The sequence below is a fragment of the Labeo rohita genome, chromosome 9, assembly GCF_022985175.1.
Source record: "Labeo rohita strain BAU-BD-2019 chromosome 9, IGBB_LRoh.1.0, whole genome shotgun sequence".
Classification (NCBI taxonomy): domain Eukaryota; kingdom Metazoa; phylum Chordata; class Actinopteri; order Cypriniformes; family Cyprinidae; genus Labeo; species Labeo rohita.
This window is the reverse complement of record NC_066877.1, coordinates 31,926,032-31,947,990: the sequence shown is the minus strand read 5'-3', so window position 1 is coordinate 31,947,990 and position 21,959 is coordinate 31,926,032. Positions and strand designations below refer to the sequence as shown.

Here is a 21,959-nt window from a genome sequence, read left to right as displayed (position 1 = left end):
TTTAACATTATGTATTTTTGTAATATTTCCATGAAATTGCATTCAATTATTTATTGTTTGAGTATTGTTTGAAAATTTTTGCATTATTGAACAGTTTTCTTTTAAATTATAATATTGCTAGTTTAAATTTTCTTTTGAATTTTAAATTTAAAATTATTTATATTTTAAAAATTGTATCTTTTTAAAACGCATCCAGAGCTTTTCCTTGGGTTGTTTTTAATTTTTTAGTTATGTTCTGAAACAGACTTTTAGAGTTTTCTTGTTTTCTCTGTTGGGTTGTTACTTTGTTAATTTAATTTAATTTAATTTAATTTAATTTAATTTAATTTAATTTAATTTAATTTAATTTAATTTAATTTAATGTTTTGAAATTATCTCTTTGAAAAGTATTCAGAGCATTTTCTTGAGTTTTTGTTTTAATTTAATTTAATTTAATTTAATTTGATTATATTTTGTTTTATTGTAATGTTTTGAAATAGACTTTTAGAATTTTTTTGTTGTCTCTGATGGGTTACATTATTGTTAGTTTCAATTTAATTTAATGTAATTTCATTTCATTTCATTTGCATTATTTTTGTTTTATTTTATTATCTATTTGAAACACACCCAGAGCTTTTTCTTGGGGTTTTTATTTGATTTGATTTTATTTTATTGTAATGTTTTGAAATAGAATTTTAGAATTTTTTTGTTGTCTCTGATGGGTTGTTACTTTATTGTTAATTTAATTTAATTTAATTTACATTATTTTTGTTTTATTTTATTATCTATTTGAAACACATCCAGAGCTTTTTAGTGAAGAGATTTTTTTATTTTATTTTATTTTATTTTGTTTTGTTTTGTTTTATTTTATTCTGAAACAGACTTTAAGTTTTCTTGTTGTCTCTGTTGGGTTCTTACTGTAAAATTTAATTCTATTTTTTTTTTTTAAAACAGACTTTCAGAGGTTTTTTTTTTTAGTTTTGTAAAATTGTTTTTGTTTGTTTGTTTGTTTTTGTTTATTTACGTTTAGATGCCACAAAATTCCATTAAATTCTTTATTGGTTTTAGAGTATTGTTTGAAAATGTTCAATGTATGGTTTGCTTAATTTTAATTTTTTAAATGCAATAGTTTATTTTAAAAGTGTTCTTGTGAGCCCTGGTTTGCACTTCACATGATTGTGTAATTTATTTATTTCTTAAAACTTTTTTTTAATAAATTATTGCATTAAATTTCCGTGTTCAATTAAAAACCCTAAAAACATCCCGTCCCAGGTTTGCGGGGCACTACGTGCAGCAGCCATCCTATGAATGGGATGGTCAGATATTTCATTCAGAGTCTGGCTTTCAGGACATTACAGAGCTACTGATGCAGAAACCCCTTCACAAAGACTCTGTCAACAGAAGATAATGGAGTACAAAAGACTTTAATACAGTCACTTAAAGCTACTTTAATGCAGCGCGGGCATCGCTTTGAGGATGAAATGACAGTCCACATGATAGATTAAGGGTTAAGAGCAACTGTATTTTTTCCCAGAGTTCCGCTTGCGTGCTCTCTTTGTGGGGCGTAACAAGGCTTGTCTGACTTAAACACCTCTTTTGGCCCAAGCGTGGTTGCATGGGATGGACAGAATGTAGATTCTACGCCATCGCTTCCGTTCGGCTCCGTCTTTTTGTCTGTTGATGAATGTGGCTTTTATGCTGGATTTTTGTTGACACTTTCCTGCTGGAGGGATTTTCTTGTCGGCTTTCTAATACTTGGCAAAAAGCTGCGTCGATCGCACTTGGCAACCAGGAACTCCTAGGACGTTCTGCTCGTCTGCTTTTGTGGCTTCTCAAAGGCCTGTGAGGAGACGGACAGCGCGATGTTAGCGATCACCCAGTTCTAGGTCCTTCTTGTTTTTGCAGAGGAGATGACTGTTGAGTTATGAGGTAATTGTATAGGCATGGCCATCCAGGTTGGTCTCCAGTGTTTTTGACTCTGGGAGAGGGTTGTTTTCCTTATGGATTGTAATATATCCCCTGGTCTGACATGCTGCATTTACTTTGAATATGCGCAGGAAGAAAGCCCCACTTTTTTCTCTCCATTTCATGCCAAATGTTGTAACAAGCCAAGGCAGATAATTTTAGTTGACTTGCACGAACTGTTTTTAAAGGATAGGCTTGCAGACTTCCACATTCCGGAAAAGAGGAAAGTATGTACAGTGGAATTCCAAATCCTACTGGAGAAATACCATAAAAAGAATAGCGGAAATGCAGAAAAAAACTGTAGTGTTACTGTGGAGCGAAGGGAGTTGCCATCCTCCACATTATAATTTAAATGTGTTTTAATAATTTTATTATTATTTTAAAAGTTATTTTAATTTGTGTTTATGTACATATTTTTATTTTACATTTTTATATATTTTTTATAACATTGATAATGTCATTTTAATATTATTTGTTACATTTAGTTTTATTTTATTTTATTTTTTAAACAGACTTTCAGGGTTTTTTTTTTTTTGGTCAGTTTTGTGAAATTGTTTTTGTTTTTTGTTTGTTTGTTTGTTTGTTTGTTTGTTTGTTTGTTTGTTTGTTTATATTCCTAAGCCATGAAATTGCATTAAATTCTTTACTGATTTTACAGTATTGTTGGAAAATTGTCAGTATATTATCTGTTTAATAATATAATATACATTTTTACAAAGTACACAAATTCATTTCTAGATGAGCAAAATTAAAAAGAATATGTTTCAGTTCATTTAAGCTTTTATTTATATTTTTTATATCATTTTTGTATATATTTATATTAATTTGTACATATGTATATATTTAAATTGAATATTTATATTATTTATATATATATATATATATATATATATATAAATTATTTTTTTTATTATTAATAAAGTCATTTTTTTTTATTGTCTGTTAAAAACAGTCACTAATTATGTTATTTTCAATTTCCCGAAACAAAAGCACACTTCATTTCTAGATGAACAACACTGAAAGTAATGTTGCAGTTTAAGATTATATATTATATAATATTTTATATTATATTATATTATATTATATTATGTTTGTTTGTTAATATTAATTTTTAGCACATTTATATTAAATTGTATTTATATAATATATTTATATTAATTATATTTCTTGTACTATTTTCAGAATTTTTTTTTTCAGAATTCTATTTCCAGATGCTTATATATATATATATATATATATATATATCTCTCTCTCTCTCTCTATATATATATATGCATCTGGCACCAGTGTGTTAGTGTTATTAATTTAGTGTATTTTGTGCAACTTAAAATATATATTTTGAATGGTTTTCCGTTGACTGAAGTGGGATTACCCAAACTGAATCAAGTTTCATGCTGTGCAGAAGGAAAGCACAAGTGTGCCACACCTCTGTAATTAAAACACATGTGTCGTGTTGTCATCCTGATCTCTCTTTATAGTCCAAACATGCTGCTCTGAATGTAACGCGATCTGGAGCGTCTGGATTCTCTGAAGGCTTAAGGCTTGTGAGGATATCTCACATTCACATACACAAAGCAATGCATTGTTCATTGGTCAGTTGTGACTTGAAGCACATCTCTAAGTCTGTGTAATAATGTGCCTCCAGGAGCTCAGAATAGCCTGATGAGAGCACGGCAGAAGATCATAGATCACGTGTTTGTACTGTATTCACCGCAGGCTTGTGTAACTGTGGCTCTGCTAGTGATGGCCATTCTGATCATTTTGTCTACTTGAGCACAGATAAATCAACATTCCTCACAATATTTTTGTAATTGTTCATAAGCATCAGATGTACTTTTTGGCATTTTGGCTTCACATACGTAAATAAAATTAATATATAATGTCGGCACCAATAGCCTTAGCGGTGTGCCAATAGCAGTTGCGCCTCGGGAGAGATCGAATCCCGCCTCCTGAACTTTTCCCAATCCCAGTCCCCCACTCTCTCTCCCACTCACTTCCTGTCTCATCTTTACTGTTCTGTCAAGAAAAATGGAAAAATTTATTAATTAATTAATTTAATTAAGAAAATGTAATATAAAATAACAAATAGATATTGATAAAATATTTTTAATATATGGTTTTAATTTAAAATTTAAATAAAAAGATTTTCTTCTTTTTTTATATATATTTTGAGGCAAATTTTATTTATTTATACATTTTATTTTTCTTTATTGAAAATATGTATTTATTCATTTAATTATTTATTTACCTGCTTGAGTAAGTAATTACAATTTGTAATTGTACATAAGCATCAGACTAACTTTTGGATTTGGATAGATTTCTGGCTGTTATATCACATACTTAGCATTTATTATTTAATATTAATAACAAATATTATTCATTTTTTTATTTTAAATATTTTACATATTTTGAGGCACATTAATTAATTTATCTACTTGTGTGCGAATACATTTTGTAATTGTACATAAGCATCAGATGAACTTCTGTATTTAAATGAATCACTTACAGTGTTACAGTCCAACGTATTAAAAAATATACTTTTATTAATTATGATTTTCTTTCAGGGCTGCATATTGAAGTATAATATATATATATATAATTACATTCATATGTAATTATTTAATATGATTGTAAATAAAAAATAAACTATATAATAACAAATATAAAATATTTATAAAATATTTTTATATTATTACAATTATTTTTCAATGATTATGTTATTAAATATAATTTTATTGTTGTTGTTGTTGTTGTTGTTGTTGTTGTTGTTTTTACTTTAGAGAACTACATTTATTTATTTATTTATTTATTTATTTTAATTAATTAATTTATTTATTTTTACTTTTTTGGAGCACTGTTGCTGCCTCAGAGTAAATGTTGTTTGCAGTATTCACTCAGTTGATGTCTGATGAATCTGAACACAAGGGATTGCCAAAAATAATGCTACAACCCGTCTGGAAATTACAAAGATGCGTTTCTGCGTAGTAATTTCTGACTTTCAGTAGTAAATTATTGTAAAGTTAAAAAAAAAAAGTCAAGAAATACTTAATGTATAATTGCGTTCTGTATTTACGCTTATTGTGAGTTCATACCTTATTTTTTCTCCCACAGGCCATCTGGAGATGATAAAGATATGATCTGTGGTAAAAATCGTTTGTTTTGATGCAGACATGAGCACTGCTGTTGATGCCAGCCAGACAGAGTATTTGTGTTTTACAGCACCTATTCAGGTGTGTTTTACATCTGTGGGCCTTTGATCCAATACTGCTGTGAGTGATAAGAGCTTATCAGACTGTACGAGTCTTCTGCTCACCCATCTCAACAATGAGATCACAAACTCACTAAAGTCAAGAGCCAAAAGCTGCTGTGTCAGTGCCTTGTTATTCGGCAATAAAAGATGACCTGCTACTTTGGCTGAATATTAATAAACATAAGCATAATACAGACAGATAATGCACTGTGTACTTTGTCAAGTCAGCATGATTACCTGGTTGAACTTGACCTTTAACTTAACTCTGGTCTGTTTGTTATGAAAGCCAAAAAGCAACAAATAAAAAAAGCTGAAATAAAATTATGAGAGAAAAATTCCCATTTGTGAGAAATTTAGATTATTTCATTTTTTAAATTATTTTATTATCATTTATGAATATATTTTTCATTATATTATTATTTTGTTGTTATAATTATATTATTATTATAACAATGTAACTTTTTTTATTTAAATCTATAGGGTTGTTCTTCTTTTATCTTTTTTTACATTTCTTTCTTTCTTTCTTTCTTTCTTTCTTTCTTTCTTTCTTTCTTTCTTTCTTTCTTTCTTTCTTTCTTTCTCATTTTATTATTATTTTCTTGTTGCTTTATTTATTTTCTAAAACAACCAAATTTTCTATTTTCTATTGGGTTGTTTTAGGTTTAATTTTAAATTTAAATTTAAATTTTATTTTATTTTATTTTTTTATTTCTTTTTATTATTGTATTTTTCTTGAGTAATTGATTGATTTATTTTCTGAAACAGACTTTCATATTTTCTTCTATGGTTCTATTGGGTTGTTTTTTAATTCATTTTAATTTTTATAATTTTAATAATTTTAATAATTAATCCAGACCTTTTTCTTGTTTTCACTAATTTAATTTAATTTAATTTAATTTAATTTAATTTAATTTAATTTAATTTAATTTAATTTTTTAATTTTTCAATTTTTCAATTTTTAATTTTTAATTTTTAATTTTTAATTTTTAATTTTTAATTTTATTTTATTATTGTATTTTTCTTGAGTAATTGATTGATTTATTTTCTGAAACAGACTTTCAGATTTTCTTCTTTGATTCTATTGGGTTGTTTTTTTAATTCATTTTCATTTTAATAATTTTAATAATTGTAATAATTTTAATAATTAATCCAGACCTTTCAGATCTTGTCACTTGCTGGGTCTTATTGGTTTTATTTGATTTGATTTGATTGTTGAATATTTTTTTTTTTTTAAATTTCTGAAACAGACTTTCATATTTTCTTCTATGGTTCTATTGGGTTGTTTTTTTAATTCATTTTAATTTTTATAATTTTAATAATTGTAATAATTTTAATATTTAATCCAGACCTTTTTCTTGTTTTCACTAATTTAATTTAATTTAATTTAATTTAATTTAATTTAATTTTTCAATTTTTAATTTAATTTTTAATTTTAATTAATTTTATTTTATTATTGTATTTTTTCTTGAGTAATTGATTGATTTATTTTCTGAAACAGACTTTCAGATTTTCTTCTTTGATTCTATTGGGTTGTTTTTTAATTCATTTTCATTTTAATAATTTTAATAATTGTAATAATTTTAATAATTAATCCAGACCTTTCAGATCTTGTCACTTGCTGGGTCTTATTGGTTTTATTTGATTTGATTTGATTGTTGAATAATTTTTTTTAATTTAATTTCTGAAACCGACTTTCATTTTTTCTTTGGTTCCATTGGGTTTTTTTTTTTTTTTTTTTAATTTTAATTTTAATTCATTCAGACTCTTTTCTTGTTGTCACTTGTTGGTTATTTTACTTTAATTAATTTTTTTTTTTTCCCTTGAGACATGTTTTTTTTCTTGGTGGTTCTGTTGGATTTTTTTTTTTTTTAAATGTGTTTATTTATTTATTTTTAATTAATTAATTAATTAATTAACTAATTTGTAACTTTTTTCTCATAATATTTGTTTTTGAGGGTCACACTTATGTTGGAACTTGAATATCTTTTTTGTGTCCCTCATTAAAGAAACCTGAACATGTTAAGATTTGTCTTGACGTTCACCTTATCAAAACTAATGGAAGATTATTATTTTTCCCTATTCCCTATTTAGGCTGATACCGACCTTCCCAGCATTTCATGTAAGATCTATAATAAATTTATTGAGTGATGAAGGTCAGATCTGTTGGCAAGCGCTATCAGTGTTCGTGTTATCTGTTCAGAGTCACTGAATGTCACCTTCAGCTCTGACGCTCATGTCTTTGAGCCAAACACGTGACTCAGTTCAGGTAAGTTCAGAGCAGGACTTTGATTTCCCACGGCTGATGGTCATTTAGCTAGAGCAGATGAGGCTCCATCACCAGGACTGAGACCACAAATGCTCAATATCAGATCAGTCAAATAGTTTCTGAAGTTTCCAGGTAGCAGTAATAATAATCTTGAATGCAGGACATCTGCTTGGCTAATTTTAGTTAACTACGTGACTTGTGCATGCTTTCTGTTGCATTTTCATTGGTCTGAGAGGCCCATAGCGTGTTTTCCCTAGAGTTTTTGTTCATCCTCAGATGTTTGGTGGTGTTTATCTGATGTCTAGAGACTTCAAAGTTCTCCAGCAATAAAACAAAATAAACTGCGCTTCATTCCAGCTTTTTTGTGTGCTGCCACAGACAGTCAAAACATCTGAGGAGAGATGTCTTTCTCTCATCTTTTTCAAATGAGATTTTCTTCTAGGAATTTCAGTTCACAGACGGCACTGGTACATATGGGTCATTCCTAATATGCAGTACATTTTTCATGAGTTTAATTATCATGAGTGATTTAATTTAATATATTAAGATAAATTTTCAATGCACAGCTTTTAGTTTTTTGTCCGTTTGTTTGTTTGTTTTGTTACAACAATGAAGTGAGCATAGTGGTACATTTTAAAACCATGAGTGGATGTTGTCATTAACTTCTATTTTTTTTTTTTTTTAACATAGTTAACGTAGTTAACATAGTTTATTAAATGTATTTTCTAAGTTTTTTTTTAACCTCTAGCACTATATATATTGCATCAGGGCCAAAATGTTTAAATAAACTTTATATATTATTAATATTATTATTATTATTATAAGTTTTATAATTATTATAAGTTTTTTTAAATTTACATTTTTTTTTTATTGAAATACCTTTTTCTTGTTGTCACTTGGTTTGTTTTGTGTTATTATATTATATTATTTTATTTTATTTTATTTTATCTGAGACTTTTTAGTTTTTAGTAATTTTTATTATGTTTTTTGTTGTTTTTCTTTTCTTTTAGTTTTAGTAATTTTATGCAGGTTATTTATTTGTTTGTGCACATTTCTGTTTGGGTTCAATTTGTTTTTATTCTATTTACTTTGTTCTATTTTATTATTATTATATATTTTTTTTAATCCGATACTTTTTAGTTTTTAGTAAGTTTAAAAAAAAAAAATATATATATATATATATATATATATATATATATATACAGGTCCTTTTCAAAAAATTAGCATATTGTGATAAAGTTCATTATTTTCTGTAATGTACTGATAAACATTAGACTTTCATATATTTTAGATTCATTACACACAACTGAAGTAGTTTCAAGCCTTTTATTGTTTTAATATTGATGATTTTGGCATACAGCTCATGAAAACCCAAAATTCCTATCTCAAAAAATTAGCATATCATGACAAGGTTCTCTAAACGAGCTATTAACCTAATCATCTGAATCAACTAATTAACTCTAAACACCTGCAAAAGATTCCTGAGGCTTTTAAAAACTCCCAGCCTGGTTCATTACTCAAAACCGCAATCATGGGTAAGACTGCCGACCTGACTGCTGTCCAGAAGGCCATCATTGACACCCTCAAGCAAGAGGGTAAGACACAGAAAGAAATTTCTGAACGAATAGGCTGTTCCCAGAGTGCTGTATGAAGGCACCTCAGTGGGAAGTCTGTGGGAAGGAAAAAGTGTGGCAGAAAACGCTGCACAACGAGAAGAGGTGACTGGACCCTGAGGAAGATTGTGGAGAAGGACCGATTCCAGACCTTGGGGGACCTGCGGAAGCAGTGGACTGAGTCTGGAGTAGAAACATCCAGAGCCACCGTGTACAGGCGTGTGCAGGAAATGGGCTACAGGTGCCGCATTCCCCAGGTCAAGCCACTTTTGAACCAGAAACGGCGGCAGAAGCGCCTGACCTGGGCTACAGAGAAGCAGCACTGGACTGTTGCTCAGTGGTCCAAAGTACTTTTTTCGGATGAAAGCAAATTTTGCATGTCATTCGGAAATCAAGGTGCCAGAGTCTGGAGGAAGACTGGGGAGAGGGAAATGCCAAAATGCCTGAAGTCCAGTGTCAAGTACCCACAGTCAGTGATGGTCTGGGGTGCCATGTCAGCTGCGGTCAATGCAGCTAGCTATCAGGAGATTTTGGAGCACTTCATGCTTCCATCTGCTGAAAAGCTTTATGGAGATGAAGATTTCATTTTTCAGCACGACCTGGCACCTGCTCACAGTGCCAAAACCACTGGTAAATGGTTTACTGACCATGGTATTACTGTGCTCAATTGGCCTGCCAACTCTCCTGACCTGAACCCCATAGAGAATCTGTGGGATATTGTGAAGAGAAAGTCGAGAGACGCAAGACCCAACACTCTGGATGAGCTTAAGGCCGCTATCGAAGCATCCTGGGCCTCCATAACACCTCAGCAGTGCCACAGGCTGATTGCCTCCATGCCACGCCGCATTGAAGCAGTCATTTCTGCAAAAGGATTCCCGACCAAGTATTGAGTGCATAACTGAACATAATTATTTGAAGGTTGACTTTTTTTTGTATTAAAAACACTTTTCTTTTATTGGTCGGATGAAATATGCTAATTTTTTGAGATAGGAATTTTGGGTTTTCATGAGCTGTATGCCAAAATCATCAATATTAAAACAATAAAAGGCTTGAAACTACTTCAGTTGTGTGTAATGAATCTAAAATATATGAAAGTCTAATGTTTATCAGTACATTACAGAAAATAATGAACTTTATCACAATATGCTAATTTTTTGAAAAGGACCTGTATATATATATATATATATATATACTTATTATTATTATTATTATTATTATTATTTTAATCTGATACTTTTTAGTTTTTAGTAAGTACATATTTTTTTATTTTTTTATTTTTTTGTTTAATTGTGTATATTTCTGTTTAGCTTCACTTTATTTTTATTTCACTACTTAAACTTATTTATTTCAGATTTCCAAAGTTTTTCATCTAATATTTTAATTTATTTAATTTCAGCTATATTTAAATTTCTAAAATGTACTGTTGTTTAGATACTATTTCTGTGTTTATTAATATTTGAATAATTGTTTTCAGTTTACAAATTTTTATTTTAATTTAAATGGCCATGCAGACCTTTTTCTTGTTGTCACTTGTGGGGTCTTATTGGTTCTTGTTTATTTCATTTCATTTAATTTCATTTTAGTTTTTAGTTACTTTTTTAGTAGTTTGTGTGTGTGTGTGTGTTTAGTTTTAGTAATTTTATGCACTTTTATTTGTGCATATTTCTATTTAGCTTCAGTTTTTTATTTCAGTTTTAGTCACTACTTAAACTTATTTATTTCATATTTCCAAGTTTTTAGTCTAATATTTATAATTTATTTCAGCTATATTTTAATTTTCAAAAATGTTTTTATAGTTTTATTTGTAGTTTTAAAAAAAATGGTATTGATAATGGCACAGAACCTTAATGAAGAATGGATTTTTTTTTTGTTGTTGTTGTTGTTGTTTATTTTATTTTCTCTAATCAAAATGTCAAATGAATCATAATAATTGATAATATCTAAGTTAAGTTGTGTAAGTTTATTTATTGTATAAGTTTATTTATCCCTAACGCCTTCAATTTAAAGCTGGTTCATGACATCATCTTCCAGGAAGTGACATCATTTTGGAGGCAAAACAACAGCGACTCTTAGGGAGTATTAGAAACAGATTTGATAATTTCAGAGATGTTTTGTGGTATTATTTTGATGTACTTTAAAAGTGTTCTATTCTATTTAATACAATAAACTTGTTGAAATCCTCATGTAAGCTAAATATAAATCCTTCTTTGGGCAAAGACAAACATTAGCTTTTTATTTCCATTTGTTCATATTGAGGTTGTGGAAACAGTCATGTTATAATTCATAAAGGTTTAGTGTCCAGAGTTCAACAGGTATTGCATAACAGGAATGATCCACGCAAAACAAATCACGTCTGTCAACCAGAAGCTTTAGCAGTCAGACATTAACAAGCTGTGGCAAACCTCACTGCTGTTCCGTCCAAAGCAGTAACAAGGCTAGAAATGGCATCTTGTGTGGTTTAACAATCACAGCTTGTGTGTGTGTGTGTCAGGCAGTAGCTGATGACACTGAGGTGAGGAGTGACTGAGAAGCAGGCGGTGAAAGCTGCTGATTATATGTTGTTGTTGTGTGATCAGTGAATGAGATCAGACAGAAGTCACTCACTGCATCTCTATACTGCAGCCTGAGCACACAATCAACATCACAGACCTGTAAGAATGAACTCAACGTCATTATTACGTCAGACTGGACACAGAACGCGTCTCATGTTGTCTGTCTGTCTGTATAGATAAACAGGTGTTTAATTCTAAAGCTGATGAGTCGATTTACTTTGTCATCACTGATTAACGTGTGCAGATTTGAGCTCTTTTTTTTTTTTTTTGACCATCAAACTGACAGCTCACACTGGAAATACAAGACAATAGTGCATTAGTCACTGGCCACAAGGTGGAGATATTGTTAAAACAAAAATACAATCATCATTGTGATGGTCAAGCTGTTGGTCAAGATTCAGAGTGATTCCACTGATTCCATTCCACTCAGTATGTATATAGATATAATATATGTGAATAGTTTTTTCAGTAGATATAATATATTTAAATATACAGATATATAATAATTTTGCTATTATTTAAATAGCATAATTATTTGATTTATTTTTTTAATGATCATTAATGTATTAATAATTATAATATTATTATACTAAATAAATAATAATAATAATAGTAATAATAATTTTGTAGAATTATTCGATAATTAAATATATATTATAATAATATAATGACTTAATTCAATAATATAAACAAGTGTGAATTATTATTATTATTATTATTATTATTATTATCATCATCATCGTTATTGTTATTATTATTATTTTTATTAATTATCATTAAATACAAATAAATAATAATAATAATAATAATAATAATAATAATAATAATAATAATAAATAAGTAAAAAAAAAGTAAATATGTATTATATATATTATGACGTAATTAGTTGAATAATAGTTTTAAGTTTATTATTATTATTATTATTAATAGTAATAATAATGAAATATTATATAATAAATTTAATCTTATTAATATTACTATTATATAAATGACAAATTAACTATCATTAAATAAACAAACAGCAGCAACAACAGTAATAATAATACTAATAATACTAATAATAATAATAAAGTAAACAATAAAAAATATAATTTAAATATATAATATATTATGATGTAATATATAATTAACTAATTATATTTTTTATTATTATTATTATTATAAATATTACTAAATATTCTACAATAAATGTATTATTATTATTCTATTAATAATAATAATAATAATAATAATAATAATAATAGGTACATATTAAATACCTACATATTTATGTAATATCTTATAATTACTCCAAACTATATTATTATTATTATTATTATTATTACTGTTATGATTATTATTAGTGTTATTATTAATTACCATTAAGTAATTAAATATTATATAATACATTTATTATTAATATCTTAATAATACTGTTACATAAATGGCAAATGAACTTTCATTAAACAAATGAACAAACAACAACAACAATAATAATAATACACACTTCTTCTTATTATTATTACATTAAATATTATAATCATTTACTTTTCTTATTAATAATACTAATAATATAAATTACAAATGAATTATCATTAAATAAACTAATAATAATAATAATAATAATAATACACAATTCTTCTTCTTATTATTATTACATTAAATATTATAATCATTTACTTTTCTTATTAATAATACTAATAATATAAATTACAAATGAATTATCATTAAATAAACTAATAATAATAATAATAATAATAATAATAATTAATTATTATTATTATTATTATTATTATTATTATTATTATTATTATTATTATTATTATTATTATTATTATTTCTGATGGACACACAACTGAGTAACTGCAACATCAGTGCAAAATAGCTTCACATTATGTAACTCCAAACTTTTAAACCTAACTGTAAAGCTAATACTATAAACCTGATCTGGTTCTAAATTCTGATTAGATGAGCCACATATGAAATGTTGCATGTCAATGTAGCACGTTTTTGCTGCTTGAGACCCAAAACAGTTAATCTCTGCTTTGTTTGACATCCCTTAATAACAAGCTCTTCCTCATCTTGACTTGTTTGGTACACATGCTATTCAGTATTTCCACATTACTTGTGTAAATAAGCAGTCGTGCCCACTTCACAACCACTCAGATTGACCAGTACAGCAAAATATCTCCCAGCTGACACATTTGCATCATTCCTTTACATAATGTTTGTTATTGGCCATGGGCCACCAGAATCTAATACTGAATTTTTGGTTCTAGTCTGGTCTTTGGTGACCGTGGGATGGTAATTGCTCACACAGATCACCACAGGAGCGGCCGAAATATCTAATCCCCTAAACAGTTCACACGCTCCGGGGCCTGCCCTCCATCAGTGGACCCCTTTTTACCCATCTCACCGCTAACACGACACGGCAGCTTCACAGCCAAAGCAGCCCCTCGCTAAACAAACTCACACTAAGCTAAGTCATCATGAGCCCAGTGTCCTGAATACAAACAAATATTTACAAGTGTCACCCCATTTGGCCTCGACTTTCTTCAAAAGACGAGTGCTATGCATCTACTTCCCTATTCACAGACGAATACATATTAATGCTGCGGTTACATGTTCTTCACACGTAAGCTGCTGTTTACCGTTGACTGACAGCGCAGGCTGTAATTGTCTCAGTGTTTCCCACAGCATGTTTTCATGTGTGTTTATGTTTTGCTTTGGAAACTTTTACTTTTCTTAAAGCTAAAGTGTGTCATTTGTGCACCAATAGTTTCCTAAATACTTTACGTGTCTGAAGGGTTTAAGTGGGACATATAGAAGAGCTTCCCTTTAGTTAAATAGACAACAGACTAGTTGTACATAGTTGTATAGCTGGCTGTAGCTTACAGATACGGACTACATTTATTAGGATTATAATCAATTAGTTGTAGGAGGGATATAGAATTTTTTTTTTTTGACCCTTTGTTTTGAAACATCATGTTGTTGTTTTGATTAATTATTTATTATAATAATTATAATTTATTATTATTGTTTATAATTAACTTATTTAATAAATAAATACATTTATATTTATCTGTTTGAAGTCACACATTTGATTTGATTTGGAAGGTTGACTGGAAAATATACTTTTATTTATTTATTTATTTATTTATTTATTATTTATTTACTGTATTATATAATAAAAAACGATTTGACTTAATATTATTTTATTTATTTATTTATCTACAAAAATTTTGTTTCATAAAGTTGCAGAAATTGCTGAAAATGTTACCTTTTAATAATTACAAATATAGTAAATGCCATATGAAATGAAATATTGTCAAATAAATCAATCAATCAATCAATAAGAAAGGTGAATTTTCAGCAATTTCAGCTTTATGAAAAGAAAAGTTAAATAAATACATGAAGTCAAATGGATAGTTTTTCAGTTAAGTTGGCTGGATTAAATAAATAAATGAATAAATGTTATTTACTACTATTTATTATATGATTTTAACTGAAAAACGAACTATTTGGCTTGAAGTATTTTATTTTATTTTATTTTATTTTATATTTTATTTCATTAAAGTTGCAGAACCTTTCTAATTAAAAATACATAAATTGTTTCAGCAATTTCAGCAACTTTATGCAATAAAAAGTTATGGCTATTTCATTTCATAAAGTTGACAAAAACTAACATTTCTAATTGAAAATATAGTAAATACCATATGAAATAAAACATTTTGTCAGGAAAATCAAATTATAAATAAATAAATAAATTTGTAATACTTTTTATATAAAAAAAATGTAAACTAAAAAAATAATTAGAAAGGTAAATTTTTCAGCAATTTCAGTAACTGAAGAATTTCAGTAAGAAGGTTTGTGGCTTAATAAACAAACAAACAAACAAACATGTACACATACATCCATACTTCAAGACAAATGGTTAGTTTTTCAGTTAAAATAATACAATAAATGATAATAAAAATATAGTATATATAATATTGAAATCAAACATTTGGTCAGGAAAAATTAATTAATTAATTAATTTTATTTACTATAATTTATTATGATTTTTACACACATCACAATTTTACTTAAAGTATGGTATATATGCATTTATCTATTCATTTATCTGACAAAACTTTTGATTTCTCAGGGACTTTGTTATAAGAGGGTGACTGAAAAATTTCTATCTACTTTAAATATCAACTTGCAGCAACACACTGACAACTGATATACATATTTATTTATTTATATATATATATATATATATATATATATACATATACATATATATACATATATATATATATAGTCATAATATTGGAGAATCCCCTTTTGAAATCTGGCTACAAGTTGACACAATGCATATAAATGTGCGTCACTAGCACAGCACTAGTGTTTGATTGTTTTTGTGTTGACGTCCCTCAGGAGCCACTGTCAGTGGTGGTGTGCGCTCCTGCCCACAGCACTTCCTGTACAGTTACGAGAGCCAGACCTGACTATAGTTAGCCGCAGCAGGTTGTTTTGTTGTCAAGCTGGAATGTTTTCTGTGGGTGAGGACCGTGTGTTTCCTGTGCTGTGTGTATGTGTGTGTATTTTCCCCAACATGCTCCCTGTCAGCACCCAGGTTCACATCCGGCCCACTTACAGCTGACCAGCAGTGGGAACAGCCTGTTCTGAGAGAGGGCTTCTATTTATACCCTCCTTCACACGACTTTGTTGAATGCAAGACCTGTCAGACATGCAGACACTGTCACAAACACAAACATAGTTTGTAGTAAACTTAAAGATGACGTGCGTGATTTCTGCGCCACTAGCGGCACCTAATGAAATCGCAATCTGTTTGTTTTGGAAAATATAACAACAATGGCCCAATCAATGGAGTGAGTTGAGGTTTGACTACTAATAAAATGTAAAACAAGGGGAGTGTTTAAAATTTTACATTATTGATATTCTGTTTGGCACAAGTTACGTCCTTCACTTTTAAGGGAATAGTTCACCCAAAATTAAAATAAAATGTTTTTTATTTTATTTTATTTTTTATTTTTTATTTTATTGTATTTATTTAGGTGGCTGACAGAAAAAAAAGACCATTTGACTTGAAAGGTCAAGAAAGGTCAAGAAATTCCTTTCTTTCTTTCTTTCTTTCTTTCTTTCTAAACTAATTGTTAATTTGTGAACATCCATCTTTCCATCTATCCAATTCTATTTTATTTTAATCTATTTTATTCTATTCTATTTTATTCTGTTTTATTCTATTCTATTTTATTTTATTCTACTCTATTCTTTTCTATTTTATTCTATTCCATTTTATTCTACTTTCTTCTATGCCACTCTATTCTATTCTATTCTCTTCTATTCTATTCTATTCCGTTTTATTCTATTCTATTTTATCATGTTTTATTTTATTTTATTCTATTATGTTCTATTCCATTCTATTCTATTCTACTCTATTTAATTTTTTTTTATATAAAATATTTTATTTTATTTTATTTTAAGAAATAGGGTAAAAAGAGAAAAAAACTGTTCTCCTATAATTGTTTTTTATAACTGAATGTCCTACAATCAAAAGTTGTGGTATGCATTTGAATAATCTTTATTTTATTTTATTCCATTTTATTCTATCTTACTTTATTTTATTCGTTTCTATTCTATTTTATCCTGTTTTATTTTATTTTATTATATTATGTTCTATTTTATTTTATTTTATTTTATTGCATTACATTGCATTGCATTGCATTGCACATGACACCATAAAATCTTTTAGAATTCCAAAAAATCATACTATATGTTAGCTTTGTGTGAGGAACAAACCGAAAGTTGATATTCACTGATAATCTCCCCCTTCGGCACAGCTCAGCTTCAAAAATGGTGCACTGATATGTCACACCAGGTTTGATGCTATTGTCTGTCAGAACTAAGTATAGCGGCCAGTTTGAATATATAAATGTGTGAAATGAAGATTTGCAATGAATAATTACATTTAGCATGTTCTCTCACAGCTTTTTGCCATGAGCATTCAGTCATCATAATAGGGAATTTGAGGGATTTTTGATCGTTCACTACAGGTTAACTATGTTCTGAGCTACCTGAATGACTATGTTAAGTTTGTGGATGATGTGAATGATTTAGCAGTTAAAATTCACATGCAGGGTTTCTACAATGATAATATGTTAGCTTGACAAATCCAACATAATGATACATACTGTGTGTGTGTGTGTGTGTGTGTGTGAATTTGACTGGTCGAGGCAGGTGCTTGATGTTCTCTCCCCAGGGCATCATGTCACACAGCTTTCGCCAAATGAAAACATGGTCGATGCTCAAGGGGACAGTAAATCTACCTCCTTTAATGGAGGACATGTTCACAGAATGTCCTGTGACAAGTCTGCCCACAGATGTGTTATTTAATACCTGTCGCTGCATAGAACGGCCTGTCCCTTTATCCCACCTTTATCTGTCTTTCTGTCTCCAGACGCTATGCATTCACTTTAATTTAGGCCTGAACTAAACAAGAGGGGATGTTGAGGTGGTCAGGGCATTCATTAAAGAGGTCCCCTGCTGCTGGTTACAGGATTGTGACCCGTCTGGCCTTTAAATTTCAAACGTCTCTTGCTCCTGACACATTCACCCCGTGCTAATGCTGCTCATGGCATTGACGGCACATGTAGGGAGGTTTGAAGAGCTCATGCATGCAGGTCCAAACTCTGCACTTACTTTCCTTAAACTTAACCGTCTCTCACCAGCCAGCCTGTGTACAGCCTGTTTGTGTCCTGGGTACAGATCTATAGATTTATAGATATTATTATTATTATTATTATTAGTAGTAGTAGTAATAGTAGTACACAAACAAGAAATACTTTAATTTTTTAAATATGTATAACATAGATTTTTTTTTTACATTCTATAATAAGTCTTATTAAATATAAATATTTTAAATTGTGTAACTGTATATACATTTTTATTATTAAAGTCTTTATTTTATTACTTAATATTAATAATAATAACAATTTATTATTTGTATTTTTATTAATTATATTAATAAATATTATTTATTGTTTTAATAAATTTATTATTAATATTACTATTTTAATAATAATTTGTTATACTAATTAATATTATTTATTGTTTTATTAACTATTATTGTTGTTAGTACATGCATAAGAAATAGTTTAATTAATTAAAAAATAAAACACAATATATAAAACATTTTTAATGTATATAAATTAGATTTTATTACATTCTGTTGTTATTATTATTATTATTATTAGTAGTAGTAGTAGTAGTAGTAGCAGTGGTACACAAACATGTTTTCTGCTGTGTATAAATTTGATTTTTTTACATTCTGTGATAAGTATTATTAATTTTGTTATTATTAATAACAATAATTTATTATTTTTTAATAATAATTTATTATAAGAAATATTATTTATTGTTAATAACACTTTATTATTATTATTATTATTATTATTATTATAACTATTTCTTGTTTTAATAACAGTTTATTCTTATTATTCTTATTATTAATAATAATAACAATAATGTATTATTTTTAATAATAATTTATTATAATAAGAAATATTATTTATTGTCTTAATAACACTTTATCATTATTATTATTATTATTATTATATGAACAACTCAACAGATATAGTTTTTTTTTTTTTTTTGTTTTTTTTTTTTTTGTGTTAAACATAATTTATTGATATTGGAAGCCCTAAAAGGCATTTTAAAAAATCCCATCAAATTTTGGAGTCAATTAAAACAAGAACTTTTATTATTATTATTATTATTATTATTATTATTATTATTATTATTTTTTTTTTTTTTTTTTTTTTATTATTTTTTTTAAATATTGCTGCTTCTAGTTTTTAATTGATGTCCAATGTATTTAATGGTGAATGTTAATACATAGCTGCAAATTTCATTTTCTTTCTGGTTGCATCAGATCCAGATACATAATTTCTACACTAATTCTTGTGGAAAATCTGCAGAATGATTTGAAACATGGTAAAATGTCTTCAGTGGAGCTGAGAGTCTCTCACTTTTATTGAGTTGTGTTGTGACAGCAGCTAATTATGTTTTACACACCTCGGCTTTTGACCTCCTCGAGTCAAACACGCTCATTAGTTACTGTTGTGGAGAACTTGTAAATAAGGCCTCCTATTCTAATAATGTCATGTCAGAGCCAGAGGGGGTTTGATGGTCCGGTCAGACGGCTTGGAAACTTCTGTCAATGATCAACATGACTGTTAAGAGTCTTCTCTTTAACTGTAGTCCTGTGCGAGGCACAGGTTAAACTTTGACCTCTGAAAAAGCGTGAAGGAATAAAAAACAATGTCGGGCTCCTAGTACGCCGCATGCTGTCCGACGATCGCGTCCCCCCGGGAGAATCTCGCGGAAAAGTGTGTGCGAGTATGCATGTGTTTCCTTTCCATGGCTAACAATGCAGCTCAGGAAATATGTCAGAACAAAGGCCAGACATCCAGGCTCTTGTTCTCAGTGTGCGCTGCTGAGGAGGGCTGGGATACACATATACGCAGGACTGTGACTGTAAATGCACAAATTCAGTTTTTCTGTATGATAAAAGTGAGGTTGGATTTGTTGAGGTGCTTCTTAGACTGACGGGATAATTGTTGCTGAAGGCCGTGCGATGTCCCTCTGGACGGTGAGTTGCTTGTTGACCTCTCTAACTTTCTGCATAGGCGACATGGAACATTACAGACTAGTGAGAAATGATGTCCGAATGTGGAAAAAGGACATTTACTTGAGGTTATTATATGTAATATACTGTACAGAGGGGTTCGAAAGTCTGATGGAAAAATCTGGATCTTGTGTCTGTTTTTTTTTTTTTATTTGGAAATAAAATGTTGGGTTTTGAAAAATGAAGACAAGAAGTATTTTATATTCTGCAGTAATTTTTTTAATTTTTTAAATGTTTCTAGGTCACTTATCTAAAAATTATTTTGTGTCCATTGAGATGTTCTGGGAAATTTTCCCAGATGAAAATATCTTTGGATTAAATTAAATTAAATTAAATTAAATTAAATGTAAAATGTATTAAAACAAAAAAAATCTAACAATATTTCGCAATTTTTATTCAAATAATTTAATTAGTTTTTAATCAAATAAATGCAGCTTTTTATTGCAACTAACTTGGAAATAAAATGTTAAAAATGATCATGTTAAACGTTTTGTGTTGAGTGAGATGTTCTGGAAGACTGGAATAAATGCCGATGAAAATGTATCTTTAAATTAAATTTAATTAAAAATTAAAAATCTTAAAATATAGTCAAATATTAAAACCATCAATTTCTCACAATATTCCTGTTTTCACTGTACTTTTGATCAAATAAATGCATCTTTTTATTTTATTTTTTTTAATTATTTAAAAATCTTACAGACACCAAACTTTTAAGTGGTTGTGTACATTTTATAAAGATATTTTTGTATAAAATTAAATTAAATGTATTAAATTAAAAACAGTATGGGTTATATAGGGTTACATTTCAGATATTTATTCTTTGCTTGTCTAATAATGATAATAAATAAAATCCTAAATCATGGAAAAGTTTAGAAAGTTTTAGAATCAAGATACATTTTAAAGAGGTTGTTGTTATTATACAGAATAAAACTTACAAGACAAGATATTGATTTGTCAGCAAATTGTTCACAAAATGGTCTGAATGATTCATTGGCGTATTCATTTAAATCAAAGGTATTTTAAAAATCCATTTGGCGATTCAATAAGTACAGAAAAGAGTGTATTTTTACTAGTGGTCTCAGACTTTTGGACCCCTCTATAGTCTCAAAGAATGGGTTTATTATGGCTAATTAGTACTAGAAAGAAATTTGGTTGTATTTCGATTACATTATTAAGCAAAGCAGTGTATGAAAACCAAATCTTTTGAATGATATTTTGTATTTTTAGAGTTTAGATTAAGGGTGAAGATTCTCTGGTAGCAGTTCATGTAATGTTCTTTCAGTATGACCCATTACATTATGTATTACATTGCATATTTTAATCACAGCTCCTCCGGCTGTGGCTTTTCAGCTCTTATCTTATCGGCCTCTAAATCTGGGTAAAGAAAAACAAGATATAAAGTGTAACCAACACACTCCAAGTCCAGACTTGTCAGTGAGTTGTGTTACGAGACATTGCTTCAGCGAACTACAAACCAGTGACGATATTCCTGTTTACTAAACTGACCAATCCAGCACTGCTTAGGGATTGCAGCAGTCTGGATTCATTGTTTACATCTATTTGCCAGAGGTGATAAGCCTTTGCAGTTTTCCTGTCATGTCTAAGTGCCTTTGTTTGCGGATGTCAGACTTTTCAAGGTTAAGGTTGTCAAGTTAGGCCT

General features: G+C 28.5%; 1 protein-coding gene across 5 annotated transcripts in view; it reads left to right on the top strand.

Annotated features, from left to right (window-relative positions):
- Nucleotides 1-21,959, top strand: part of tns1b (tensin 1b) — a 312,091-nt gene that overhangs the window by 24,124 nt on the left and 266,008 nt on the right. The window contains exon 1 of one of the 5 annotated variants that reach the window (XM_051119027.1): nucleotides 20,063-20,263. The exons of the other annotated variants lie outside the window; for them this stretch is intronic. Within the exon in view, the coding sequence (XP_050974984.1) occupies nucleotides 20,249-20,263 (15 nt within the window). The 5' untranslated portion in view covers nucleotides 20,063-20,248. Of the gene's footprint in view, nucleotides 1-20,062; nucleotides 20,264-21,959 lie in introns of those variants that run through there. 5 annotated transcript variants of the gene reach the window in all.